Genomic DNA, 14239 nt, shown 5'->3' on the forward strand with positions numbered 1-14239 from the left:
TACTCGAGAAATTTTGAGTTAATCTTAGTGATTGGAAAAAAATTCAATCAAATGGCATTTTCGTAAATATTTTTCTTGAAAACTGTAGGTGGTGTAATGTTAGGTGTTGATTGTATATTTGTAGTTATTGACTGCATATTACTCGGTGTTGATTGTATACTACTTATAGTTGACTGTATATTTTATGACTGCTGATGAATTACTAAAATACAATATTGTTTATTGGTAAGTGATTGACTGTATATTTATGGTTGTGGATCGTTTATTAGTAAAAGCTTATTGTATATTGCGAGTTGTTGACGGTTTATTATACGGAGTATAATTGTTGATGTATTATGAAAATACAATAATGAACGTACATGTGGCCCATATTTAATGACATATCACTATACTTTAACCCAAATTTAATGACATTTTCGTAATAAAAGCATCAATTATTTACGAAAATGCCATTTAATTGGAGAAATTTCCCAATCAACGAGATTAACCTGTAACGACTCTCTATACTCATAACGAATTAGCCACTAGCGAACACGTCTTGTTGAACCACCGCTTCTAAATTCTGTTCACTTGGCCACTTAGACAAACACTAAACTCTCTTTCCCTCAACCGCCCACGGCGACCGGCACTATTAATTAAACACCCCTTCCTCTTTCCCCTCCACCTCAGAACCACCACCGTCACTTCCGACCGCCACCTATCACCACCTCTTTGTTGATTTCACAATCACTTCCACCGTTTACATTTGCGTGGGTAAGTTTTTTGCTTAGGGTTTTTAGAAATTAGGGTTTTGGGATGAGTTATTAAGTTAGGTTTAGTAATTAGGACAAATTGGTTGTTATTATTTGTTAATGGAGTAGGGAATTTATTGAATGTTGTAATTTTTATGGATTGTGTTGATTATAGATGATCGTTTTGATTGTTATTAAGCAGTGGAAATATAGTATTTGAGTTGCACACCAAGTGTTTGATAAAATGCCCAGATGATTTTTTTTTCATGTTTTTGGGTTGTTGATGTTTTTTTGGGTTGAAATTTATGTATTTAGATGCTTATATGTAATTAATTGATGAAGCTTTGATTGCATTGTTTATGATGTTATTGTATACTCAAACTTACAACTATTCAGGGATGACCATGAGCTATTTATTCACATAATAACTTGAATATGAGTTAACTTATTGTAGCTAGTTTCATTAGCCCAATTCTTTTTTGTTTTTGTTTTTGTTTTGGGTAAACAAAATTTTTTATTGCCTCAACAAATAGCATTTACAACGTAAGCATAAGGTGCCAAGACGAACCTTATAGGAAGGACCCCCTAAACACCTTAGCTTTTAGCTACAAACTAGGCCTAACAAAGGCCAAAAGCAACAAGAACTACTCAAAAAACAGAAAATTATAAAGCACATAGCCATTGTCTATCTTGTGCTCTTACATTTTCTCTCATGATGCTAAGTATTCTATTTTTTACAATGAATTTGATGTCCTTTGCTGTATTATGAATCTGTACAATTTTGTTGTTCCATAGAGCATCTTTTCTGATCTTCAATATGTGATATGCAACTGCTGCAATTGCTGCATAACACACCAATTCATTAAATAGTTATTAGCCAATTTTAGGTCGAGATGGTATTACTAGTTCATTATTTGTCATTATAGTTCATATTGAGATGTAGTAGGTCAATTATGTCAAGATCGGTCATTTAAGGTCAATCTAAGTCGAAGCCATCTCCCCCCAAAAGTCAATACCATTTTCTGTAATAATTAGTCATTTAGTTATACATTGACGTAAAATGACCTAATTTGACAAATTTCATTCATCGTTCATTTTCAAAGATAAGATCTAAAATACAGTCACAGTATTTGCAAGCTTGTTGAACAGTAAGCACAGCCGAGAGGCATTATTTAAGATAATATGTGAACCTTACCAGGGTCCTAGGTTCTTAGTTGTTTCACCTTTGAGTTCGAAGAGAATCTTTAAACATTTCTAACTGAGCTTTGTATGAAAACCTATTGACTGAAGCACTGCTTGTTCGTTGCATAGGACTTTTTTTCATTCATATATGGCGTCAACTGGTCAACCAGCAGCATCGCTGAAGAAACGTGATGCTCCAGCCACAAGAGAAGGAGATCAACTTATCATTACCCCGTTAGGTGCTGGCAATGAAGTGGGTCGATCTTGTGTTTATATGTCATACAAGGGGAAGACTGTAATGGTAAAGACTGCTAACCGTAATTATCCTGCTAGCAGGACTTGATGTTTTTGCTAATCTTCCCTTTTTGCTACTTTAAACTTCAATTTTCTTCATTGCAGTTCGACTGTGGTATTCACCCTGCATATTCCGGCATGGCTGCTTTACCTTACTTTGATGAGATTGATCCTTCAACAATTGACGTTCTTCTGGTTACACAGTATGTTGTTTTTCTATTTTTTCCCCCTTCTGCTGCTTTGTTTCTGTTTGGAGGATGGGGGCCTTTTGGGGTGGGAGATGAAGTATCAATTTCAGGCTTGATAATGCTGATGGAAAATTGTGCGAGTCAACTTCGTTCTTAAAGGTGTTTGCATTTATTGAATCATTGCAATTTGTTGCCGGGCTGGTAAGGCCGAGGCCATTCTCTAAACCTAATAATCAACAAACTAGCCGTGTATTATTTCCCTTTAATGTCCACAGTATTCGTATGTAGACCTGTGTTTTTTGCTTAAAGATGTTAAGTCTTTTGATCATTCTAATGATCCCACTGCATTCCTGCAGTTTTCACTTGGATCATGCTGCATCTCTTCCATATTTCTTGGAAAAGGTTTGTGTTTGTTTGAACTACAATGATTTACTTTAGGCGACCCTCTACTTGTATTAACTTACCATCTCTGTTCCTATTATCAGACAACATTCAAAGGCAAAGTTTATATGACTCATGCGACTAAAGCTATCTACAGATTACTTTTATCTGATTATGTAAAAGTCAGCAAGGTTTCAGTTGAAGATATGTTGTTTGATGAGCAAGATATTATTCGCTCGATGGACAGAATTGAGGTTGGTTCTCTTTTCAAACTGCAAAGGAGTCTTATAGTTAGGTTGGAATTGTCTTTGTTTACTCATGCCTTCTTTAGGTTTTCTTTGACCTTTCCCCTTGACTTGATTTATATCTATATCTACAGCTATATACTTAAAAGCATTTTTATAAGAGTCCATCCTCCACTTGGCACTCTACCTTAGGCAATGACTCTGGGGAAATGTTCTCTTTACCTTATTTCAGGACGTATTACTTAATTCTTGTTTGAATCAGTCCAGATTAAACCCCAAACATCAGTCCAAACCCATCGACCGGCCATTAACTGGTTCTCAACATTAATTGTTGTCATTGTCATTGTCATTGTCATTGTCATTGACGTTGTTGTTGTTGTTACTTCTTGACTTCTTGTTTCTCTGGTTTAAATAAATGGTTTTTGAACAGTTATACACTTGAATTAAGGTACCTACAGTACCAAGGTTTAGTATTACAGGAGATATGGGGGGGAGTTGAAAATATGAGTATTCTGAGATTTTTTTATAATAGCAATGATTTGAAATGAAGAAGTTCAAAATTTTATAGAACTTTTTTTTGTTCAATAGTATACTTTTAAAAAAAAGCTAAAAAGAGATGGAGGAAATATTTATTTTCATCTGTGGTAATATAATATTTGTTTCCAGTGCTAGTATTCTTACTATTGTTAATCATCTTCGTAAACTTTTATTAGTGCAACTACCTCTCCCTCACTTCATTCCACTTCACAACTCTTTTTGCTTTGTTGGTTGTTTTGGATGTTACTAGTTTTCGCTGGTTAGCTGTAATGTGGTAAGAACTCTACATTCATATTCACCTCTCTGGCTTTGTTTGTGGAAATTCATGTTTTATACAAATGCCAGGCCGGGTTCGGGCCGGGTCTAGGCTAAAAAAAACCAGCCCGCTGTGACGGACCGGGCCAAGATTCGGGCCAAAAATTTGTGCCCCAACCCGCTATTTTCGGGCTTATAATACCGGGATTTTGGGCCGGGCAAAATTTATAACTAAAAAGTGTAATTTTGTGTTTCCCAAACCCGCCCAAAAAATCTAAAAGTTCGGGTCGGGTCAGGCCCGGAAACCGGGCCGGAAAATTCTGCCCAAAACTGCAAAAAATTCAGGCGGGCCGGGCTCGTCTTGATCAGGTCTAGTTGTATATTATCTGGGAAGCATACTTCAGGACTAAGCAGTTAAGCAATCATTATTCATCAATCATATCTTTATAAAATGTAAGTAGGGAAGCTGTAAAGCCTGTAATAGGTTACTTTATTATTTAGTGACGATATCATTGCACTATAAGTCTATAACTATTAGCTTGATTTTATTGTCCATAGTTTACTTGTTTAAGGAGCGGTTATTCCTTTGCAGCCTAGCTTAAGCGTCTTCATGACAAAATGCAAGCTGACATTGTCACCTTTGATACGTGTGTGTAGGTTATTGATTTTCATCAAACTTTAGAAGTAAATGGAATTCGTTTCTGGTGTTATACTGCTGGCCACGTCCTTGGTGCAGCCATGTTCATGGTGGACATTGCCGGAGTGAGAGTGCTTTATACTGGTGACTATTCCCGTGAAGAAGACAGACATTTACGTTGTGCTGAGATTCCCGAGTTCTCTCCCGATATATGTATAATCGAATCCACTTACGGTGTTCAGCTTCATCAACCTAGACATGTAAGAGAGAAACGCTTCACTGATGTAATCCACTCTACCGTCGCCCAAGGTGGTCGTGTTCTTATTCCGGCATTTGCTCTCGGTCGTGCCCAGGAGCTGCTATTGATTCTTGACGAGTATTGGTCGAATCACCCCGAACTTCACAACATCCCCATATATTATGCTTCTCCTCTTGCCAAAAGATGCATGGCTGTCTATCAAACCTACATAAATTCTATGAATGACAGGATTCGCACCCAATTTGCAAACTCAAACCCCTTTGACTTCAAGCATATATCTCCATTGAAGAGCATCGAAAATTTCGATGATGTGGGTCCGTCAGTAGTGATGGCAAGCCCGGGTGGGCTTCAGAGCGGGCTGTCAAGACAGCTTTTTGACAAGTGGTGTACGGATAAGAAAAACACATGTGTCATTCCTGGGTATGTGGTTGAAGGGACATTAGCCAAAACCATCTTAAACGAACCGAAGGAAGTGACCCTCATGAACGGTCTTGCCGCTCCTCTTAATATGCAGGTCCATTACATATCCTTCTCTGCTCATGCTGATTTTTCTGAAACAAGTGCTTTCCTTAAAGAGCTTATGCCTCCCAACATAATACTTGTTCATGGAGAAGCTACTCAAATGGGAAGGCTAAAGCAGAATCTGATCAGCATGTTTTCTGACCAGAACACCAAAATTATGTCCCCTAAAAACTGCCAATCTGTTGAAATGTATTTTAGTTCTGAAAAAATGGCAAAAACCATAGGAAGGCTTGCTGAGAAAACCCCAGAATCTGGTGAAATTGTGAGTGGTTTATTGGTGAAGAAAGGTTTCACTTACCAGATTATGGCCCCGGAAGATGTTCACGTATTTTCTCAGCTATGCACAGCGAATGTTAACCAACGGATTACCATTCCTCACTCTGGTTCACTTCCTATTTTGAAGCATAGACTAAAACAGATATACGAGAGCGTTGAATCTGGGGTTGATGAAGATTCTAGTATTCCAACATTAAGGGTTCATGATTCTGTTACTATAAAACAGGAGTCAGAAAAGCACGTATCCTTACATTGGACAGCGGACCCAATTAGTGATATGGTTTCAGATTCGATTGTTGCCATGGTTCTGAATATGAGCAAAGAGATGCCGAAGGTGGTGGTTGAAACAGAGTCCGAACAAACTGAAGAAGAAAATCAGAAGAAGATGGAGAAGGTAACGTATGCACTTCTGGTATCGTTGTTTGGAGATGTGAAGTTAGGTGAAGATGGAAGGTTGGTGATTAGTGTTGATAACAATGTGGCTTATCTTGATAAACAGAGTGGTGATGTTGAGAGTGAGAATGAAGGGTTGAAGGAGAGAGTAAGAACAGCATTTCGACGTATTCATAGTGCTGTTAAGCCAATTCCTCTTCCTACTGCATAGTCTTCTGACTACTAACTCTTTGATATTTAACTCTTAATGTTGTTCTGGACAGTTTAAATGTCCACTGTTGTACATTTCTCTTATTTTCTTTTCTTTCAAAATTTCCTTTGTTCCTCTAGCCACCTTTTATTTGTTTTATATGTATTTATTTTTATAAATGGAAATCAAATTATGATGTTTTTGGTGAAACGCAATTATGTGCCATTATGTACCAGGGCGGAACCTCACACGGGTTAACCTGTCTGGGTTAACAGGTTAGACATTTTGACATTGGGGGGAATGGTAAGGGGAATCCTCCTTCAAAGTTCCGCTGGTGGGGTTGAACTATCAACCTTTTGGTTTGAAGGTGGAATCCTTTCCACTATGCTAACGCATTGCTGGCTGGAGCTGGAATGGTCGTATTTTTAACGGTGTTTTATGTTTTACGCGAGCTATTGTGTAGTCATTACTTAGTTGCATAAAGCTACGTAATTTTGTTGTTATTTCTTATCGCGTCGTATACTACTTTGATTTCGGTGCTTTTTATCGTGTCCTATTCTACTTTGGATTCGGTGAAGTACTCCGATAGTCCGATATAGCCCTCAGCCCTGGTACAAACTACAAAGTGTATATCAAACCCTTTATGTTGTGTTGAAGGTAAATAGTTGAGGGATTTAGTACAAGCGAGGGTCGTAAAGGGCTTGGACGACCGGGTTAACCTTAATCCTACTATCCTAGTCATTTGGTAGAAATAATAGGAAAATAATTTTGATATAAGATGTGAATCCAATAATTTTATTCATTTTAAATGAGAAATTTATACTTAAGGTAAAACTCTATGATTCAATTTGTTATGTATGTGTTAATTCCAATTTCTATTATAGATGACGTATGACTTTTCATTAATAAATTGATTTTACATTTTTTTTAAAAATAATTTTTTTAAGGATATTGGGATTATAATTTTCAAATAATATCTTACTTCGTATTAGTTAGAGTTAATAATAACATTTTATAAATTTCTACAAATGCGAACAACTCAGACAACACACGGTCTAAACAACTACAGAGTAGCATATTAGTAAAAACTATAGTCAAAGCCGACCTATAAATACAACTAGTTTTTTGGATCCGGGTGATGTCCCGGATATCCGAGATACTACATTAGTAACAATAATACTTAGTTAGATTTTTGTTGCAATGATAACATGAAACATGTCTTCAGGTAAATTTTCTTATCAACCCTTTTTAATACTCCTTCCGTTCCTAAATACGTGTCCACTTTGGACATTTACACGGTAATTAATAAAATTGAATGGTGTGTAAGAGGTAATGATTGAGAATGTTTTTTTTGGGGAAAGAAAAAAGTAGATAATTGTTTATTAATAAAGTATATATAAAAGTGGATGTGGTGATTGAAAAGTGATAAAAATGTAGAATGTGTAAGAAAAAGTAATAATGATTTATAGAAAAGTACGTGTGTGGAAAAGTGGGAAAAGTGTATGAAAAAGTGGAAAAGGTGTAAGTCAAAAAATGAAAACTGGACACTTATAAGGGAACACTATTTATTGGAACTGGACACGTATTTAGAAACGGAGGGGAGTATACAGTATAGATTAACATCTAGTATCCATTTGTTTTGGAGGAATACCAACCCGAATGAAAACCATATAAATGAAACTCGGCCCACTCCCGGAAAAAAAAAAGGAAAAAGAAGAAGTTACGTCAAATATTTATGTAGCGCAGATGTAATCCATATAAATATTCTACAAGGACAAAATTATTCGGTGAGTTGGAGGAGTTGATGGCAGACAAAACCGACCCGTCGGAAAAAACGCACGCTAGAATCACTCACACAGAGGAGAGAGAAAGTGAGAGCGAGTAGTTCCTTAGGAGAGAGAATGGGGAAAAACCCTTTCTCCTTCCGCCGGACTCTCTCCCGTCGCCGGAATCGAAAACTCCCGGCGATGATTCCTCCGGAAACCTCGGCGATTGAAATTGTTCAAACACCGAAAAATGACGACATCGCGGCATCCTCCTCCTCCGCCACCACTTCCGCCGCCGTTGCAACGACGAGTAAAGTGAAGAAGATGAAGGGAGGAGCGAGATTGTGGATGAAATTCGATAGGTTTGGACAGTCGGAGTTGATTGAGTGGGATAAGAGTACGATTATTAAGCGTGTTGGTATTCCGGCTAGGGATTTGCGGATTCTTGGCCCTGTTTTCTCCCAATCCTCCCATATTCTTGGTAATCTTTTCTCCTTCTTTGTTTAATTTCTGATAATTTGAACACTTTAATAGGTTTTGTGCTAATTTGAGCCAATTGGACTTCACCTTGACCTTTGTGAACTTTCTGTTTCTGTTTTTGCTACTTTTCGATTACTTGTAAATTGTAATGTCTCGTAATAAATAAATGAGTGTGACACAGTCTAGCTCGCCGAAGCTAACCCTTCCTAACTAGTAACTACAGTGCTATAATTTTGCAGAATAGTTATGTTAATTACACCTCGATTTCGAAATAAATGTCCGCTTAATTTACGTTCTTGTACCATATCATGTGTAACTTTATAGTACGAATGCAATGTGATTTGTCGGTTTTGAATACCAATGGAATAACTAACACATCGTTGATCAAATATTTATGTTCTGTATTGGAGGAAGTAGTGTATGTACACTCCTTCCATCACTAAGTACTTCTATTTTGAAATTTCTTAATGATTGTTGTTTCGGATTGTCAACATAGTGTTACTTGTCACTTTAGAATACCAATGCAATACAAGTTCAGAGTTAAACGGCTTATATTTAGGGTGCATAAAGTAATCACTAATCAACTAATGGAAGAGTGAAATATTTTATGGCCAGTCTATTAGCTACAGAGGGAATTAGGATTAGTGCAATAATATTGGTTGATTATGCATGTGTACTGCGTATACTACTTCTTTTGGGACGTAGGGAGTATTTGACCGTTCCTTATCCATGGTTCTTTACGGACTGGCAAGTATGTTGGGTAACGGAAGTATTACACCCTTTCCTCTTGACATTTAATTGTGGGTATAGAAACTATTTTTTCTTGTATTTTTGTCTGTTAAGAATTGGCTGACCTTTCATTAGTACTTTAAGAGGCAGCTAGGGATTAGGTTGAAGGTAGGGTGGGGATAAACGCACCCATTTCTAAAATCCTAGGCTCGCATCCTGCTATTACCTTTAGTTGTCTCGTATTTGTCTTTGTAATAGAAGTAAAGCGATGTATCCTGTTTGAATGATGGTGAGGAGGATCATGCTCAGTCAATTTTCTTTCTTGTATCTTTTTTGGCAGCAAGAGAAAGAGCCATGGTTGTCAATTTGGAATTCATAAAAGCCATAGTTACTGCTGAAGAGGTGCTTTTGCTCGATCCTCTCCGACAGGAGGTTCTTCCTTTTGTAGATCAGCTTCGGCAACAGCTTCCTCATAAGAACCAGGTTATGAATAGAGCAGGACATGTAGATGATCGGGATGGTAAACAAAGTTCCGCTGTGCAATGGGCACGCACCCCTGAAGCTGTTGAAGGTGAGCAGCAAGAAGAGCTTCCTTTTGAATTTCAGGTGCTAGAAATTGCCTTAGAGGTGGTCTGTTTATATTTGGATTCCAATGTGGCTGAGCTTGAGAAGCATGCTTATCCTGTGTTGGATGAATTGGCTCGAAATGTGAGTACCAAGAATCTTGAACGTGTGAGGAGCTTGAAAAGTAATCTCACTCGCTTGCTTGCTCGGGTTCAAAAGGTACTACACTTATTTGAGTTATGCATAAAAATCTACTTGTTGGAGGTCTTTCTCTACATTGATTGAAAGTAGTTTCATAGTACTTCCTGTTCAGTAGTCATCTTGCGATTAAGATGAAGCAATATGTGCTCATTCTTGAACCAGTAGCCAAACGAACAACTAGGAAAGAAGAGTATTAGCAAACTTTATCCATTTTTCATCGGTTGTTTGATCTGTTTACAAATACACCTGTATCACCTCCATATTTATACTCTGATACAAGGGTGTCAGAGTGTGCACTTACGAATTCGAGTTCTTATTGCTTGTTGCTCTCATGGATTTACTTCTGTACGTAGGTCACAGCTCCATTTTCCGTTTCATAGTCTTTTAGTGATCTTCTAAAGGCTTTCTTATGACATGGATACCTTTAGCACCTTCTGGATGTGTTTTTTCAATTTAAAGATGTTTAGGGGAGATTGATGGGGGTTTATGAGTTTATGACGACAATCTTGTTTTCTAAAGCTTGATTGCACTTTGCAAGTATGTAGCTAATACTCTTTTGGAAGCTTTTATGAGTTCTTGTCAGTGGAGTGTAGTGTGTTTGTGATCTTTCTTTATTTTTGAGAGAATCTGTGCTGAATATTCTATGCTCTTGTTCATGGTTGCCGACGCTTATATTCTGCTTTTCGGAAACCGTATTTCTCATGAAAGTTGCCAAGGTTCAGACTTTTTATCAATGTCATTTTCTTTTCTCACAAATTTGTTGTGTATTTTAAAGCCATGGTAAAGATTATCTGCCGCAGACCGCTTAAGTAAATAGATGCTATAGATTGGCGGGTTACTGCAGCTTTCCATTAGGTTTGCAATAGGAAATGGGGCAATGTCAAGTTAATTACGTGATGATTTGGGCGGCAAGGGCTGTAGGGTAGGATGGTTCTGGCAAGGCATGGCAACACTGACGTAGATTTGGGCTTGATTCATTTTAGATTATTGCTTTTTCCCTTATATCCTTTATTTTGCGGTTGGGATAGAAGTGAGGGAGAATTATTACTTTCCCGAGAAAGGTTTGTGGGTGGACCTTTAGAGTAGATAGTGGTGATGACGGTGATCTTGGTTCATAAATGTGTTTCTTTTGTTGTGACTTAATCACAATTACTAAGAAAATGACTGGAGGGTTGTGACTTGTGAGGGCTCTAATCTGCCTGATTGTGGTTATCCAATTTAAAGGAGCCTTAGCAGAACATTAAAGTTCCTCATCAGATTTTAATAGCGATCGAGAAACTCAAGGCAGGAGTAATATTCACTTTTGAATACTGCTGTTACATCATTATGTCTTTGTCGCTAGTCCTGGGCATATTTTTCTTCCTTCTTTCGTTTTCCATTTTTACTGCTAAATCATGTGATAAACATATTAAACTGAGGTTTGCTATCATTGTTGGATGCACACTACTCAGACTACCTAATTGCCTGGCCTCAATTACTGCAATGTCTGTGATCACTGATCAGGTTTTCCGAACTTTTTTAGGGATCTGCAGTTTACATGTAAGGTTGCTGTAGCGTTGATTTTATATTGAAAAATATGTGTTTTTTTGTTACTTTTCTTAATCAGTTTCTTGTCAACAAGCCTCCAGTTTTCTTAGTGCTGCATTGTTAACATTAATAAGTTAAGGTTTAAATCCCTTTTTTTTCAAGGTACGAGATGAAATTGAGCATCTTTTGGATGACAATGAAGATATGGCTCAATTATATCTTACGAGAAAGTTGATCCAATATCAACAGTCTGAAGCTTTGTTGAATTCTGCTGCTTCACATTCCATTGTTCCTGCACAGCATGTTCTGCATCGTAACAGTTCCTATCGGAGTGGAAGTATAATGACCAGCAACTACTGGGATGATGATGTTGAAGATCTTGAGATGTTACTAGAGGCTTATTTCATGCAGTTGGATGGAACTAGGAACAAAATATTATCTGTAAGTATTGCTCTATTTGTTGTGGAAGACCATGGCATTTACTTTTGTCAAGTACAGTTGTGTTGTTTTCTTTTGTGATATAATCTGTTTGCGCTGACAATATTTCTTGTATCTGCGTGTTTCTTTTGTTTTGATATGAGGGGGGGGGGGGGGGGGGGGGGAGGGTATTATCATATTATTGTTTATGTTATATGGAATATTTAGTTTTTTTGCGCCTTTTGTCTTTGGCTCTGATTATAGATGAAGTATTGTACAATCTCTTTTTAATGGTAGCTTTTAACCTCTTAGGTAGCTGACATCTCAAATCAATTTCCATATTTTATTATTTTGTGACTGATCCCTGGATATGAGATGCTGGAGAGGGAAATGAAATTTCGGAAAAGGCAATAGGATATTCCAGGACTTCAGTTCTTTACCTCCTACAAGATATTGACAGGATATTGTATTTGCTGCTTATTTGGAAGCAACGCGTATGCTTTTTGCACCGTTACTAGTATGGATCTGGTGTGATGTAGCTTGTCCTTTGGGTTATCTATCCAACCTTTTTGGTGTTTTAATTTTTTTTGTTAGTATATTAGCTAGTGTTGGGTGGATCTTTGGTTAGTATGTTGCCAACACTGTTTTAATCAGATGGTTGAAATTTGTGGTTGGTCAAAATTGATTAAGAAACTCTTTATGAATTGAATGAAGTCACTATCGACGTAGCAATTAGCAAAGGTTCTCCACATTCTTTTTGATTAGGTGTTTGGGAGGTATTAGGTGTTTGCTCGTTGTGTAGAATGACAAAATAGGCCTGCACTTTATATGTGCACAATTTCCAAAAGATGTATCTAATTTGATACAGGTTCCTAAAACAGTACACCAAATCTTGTTAATTTGTGTGTTTTGTAGTTATGAATGGCTGCTAATCTGCATATGGCACAACCGCACAATTGTGGGTTCTTTAATGTTGTTGAATGATGCTTTGACCACAATGATATGGTTGTTGGAGACTATGGAGTGCCCTTTAACTTCCATATAGGACCCTTCAACATATGTCATGGTGTTTTGGGTAGTTTACGTAGACACCAAACTCCTCAAAATTTGAAAGAATATTAAAAAAGTAATGGCGTTTTGGGTAGTCTAGGTAGACACCAAACTCCTCACACGAATTGACGTATAGCTATTTTGTTATCGATAAATCCATTCAGCAATCATTTTTCCTCTGTTTCTGAAGTGTTCGTGTCATCATGATTTTCTTTAGCTACGTGATAACAATTTTTGTTATCGATAAAGCCATTCAGCAATCGTTTTCCTCTGTTTCTGAAGTGTTCGTGTCATCATGATTTTCTTTGGCTACGTGATAATAACAGTGTTTACATTGCAGGTGAGGGAATACATTGATGACACAGAAGATTACGTTAACATCCAACTTGACAACCAACGTAATGAACTTATTCAACTACAGCTCAATCTGACAATTGCATCATTTGCTATAGCACTCGATACCCTCGTAGCAGGATTTTTCGGCATGAATATACCTTGCAGCCTATATAAGAAAGATGGTGTATTTGGCTACGTTATTGGAGGTGGTACAGCTTTTTCATTTCTGATTTTTCTTCTCATTTTAGGATATGCCAGGTGGAAGAAGCTACTTGGCTCTTAAGTACTCAATCCACATTGTAATTGCTGTTACGGCCCATTTGGTAGCCAGTAATAAATGGTGGGAATGAGAATAAATTTAAGTGACATTCGGCAAGAAAATAACATCATAATGTCCATGGTAATGAAATGTTGTCTCAAACTTGGTGTTTTTCTTCATAAATTTACATTCCCACCTAATACCACTCCCCAAATGGTAATGGATGGTAATGAAAATTTATAAAGAAAAATAGATAATTTTGAGTAAACTAACATTACCATGAGTATGAATTTTGATTTTTCTTACAAATTTACATACAAATTCATTCCCATTGACATCATTTATCGGCTACCAAACGTGTCTTTAATGACTATAGAGCATAATTACCTTTGATAAATGATCAATTTTAAAGATGTCAACATGTAAATTACAACTACATTGATGAGGCAAATGAAGCCTCTTAACTGGATTACATACTCTATTTTATCTGTGAACAATACATAATTCTTGCTGAATTCTGTTGTCAAGTACTCTGTATATATATGCAATTGCTTCAGTTTAATGCTTTTCTTTAATTCAGCTGGATCTTGAATTGATGGTGATTAGAATTTCTCACTATTTCTTTGATTTATATTCTCAAATTCTACTCCGAAATTTGGTTATTGTCTTTCAAGTAGTAGTGATTTGTCCCAGTAAATCACAGGAACTTCAGACTAGTTAGATTAAGATTACAAACTCCTTGAGCCGCGAGGTTTTACTGCACAAGTTCTTTCTTACCCAGCTTGAGTTTCTGTTCTGGACAAGACAAAGAACATGTTTA

The 14239-nt window shown here is 37.0% G+C and overlaps 2 protein-coding genes across 2 annotated transcripts; both read left to right on the forward strand.

The window, feature by feature from the left end:
• The first annotated feature begins 520 nt into the window (after nucleotides 1–520).
• LOC110801727 (cleavage and polyadenylation specificity factor subunit 3-I) lies at nucleotides 521–6300 on the forward strand. The gene is made up of 6 exons (XM_022007136.2): nucleotides 521–753; nucleotides 2043–2214; nucleotides 2313–2410; nucleotides 2752–2797; nucleotides 2881–3030; nucleotides 4471–6300. The coding sequence occupies exons 2-6, from the start codon at nucleotides 2062–2064 to the stop codon at nucleotides 6109–6111; spliced, it is 2088 nt and encodes a 695-aa protein (XP_021862828.1). The 5' UTR covers nucleotides 521–753; nucleotides 2043–2061; the 3' UTR covers nucleotides 6112–6300.
• A 1563-nt stretch (nucleotides 6301–7863) lies between these two features.
• Nucleotides 7864–13934, forward strand: LOC110801753 (magnesium transporter MRS2-4). The gene is made up of 4 exons (XM_022007166.2): nucleotides 7864–8337; nucleotides 9406–9848; nucleotides 11520–11798; nucleotides 13165–13934. The coding sequence occupies exons 1-4, from the start codon at nucleotides 7992–7994 to the stop codon at nucleotides 13441–13443; spliced, it is 1347 nt and encodes a 448-aa protein (XP_021862858.1). The 5' UTR covers nucleotides 7864–7991; the 3' UTR covers nucleotides 13444–13934.
• The last annotated feature ends 305 nt before the right edge of the window (nucleotides 13935–14239 follow it).

Source organism: Spinacia oleracea, chromosome 4 (genome assembly GCF_020520425.1).
Source record: "Spinacia oleracea cultivar Varoflay chromosome 4, BTI_SOV_V1, whole genome shotgun sequence".
In the NCBI taxonomy this organism is placed as follows: Eukaryota; Viridiplantae; Streptophyta; class Magnoliopsida; order Caryophyllales; family Amaranthaceae; genus Spinacia; species Spinacia oleracea.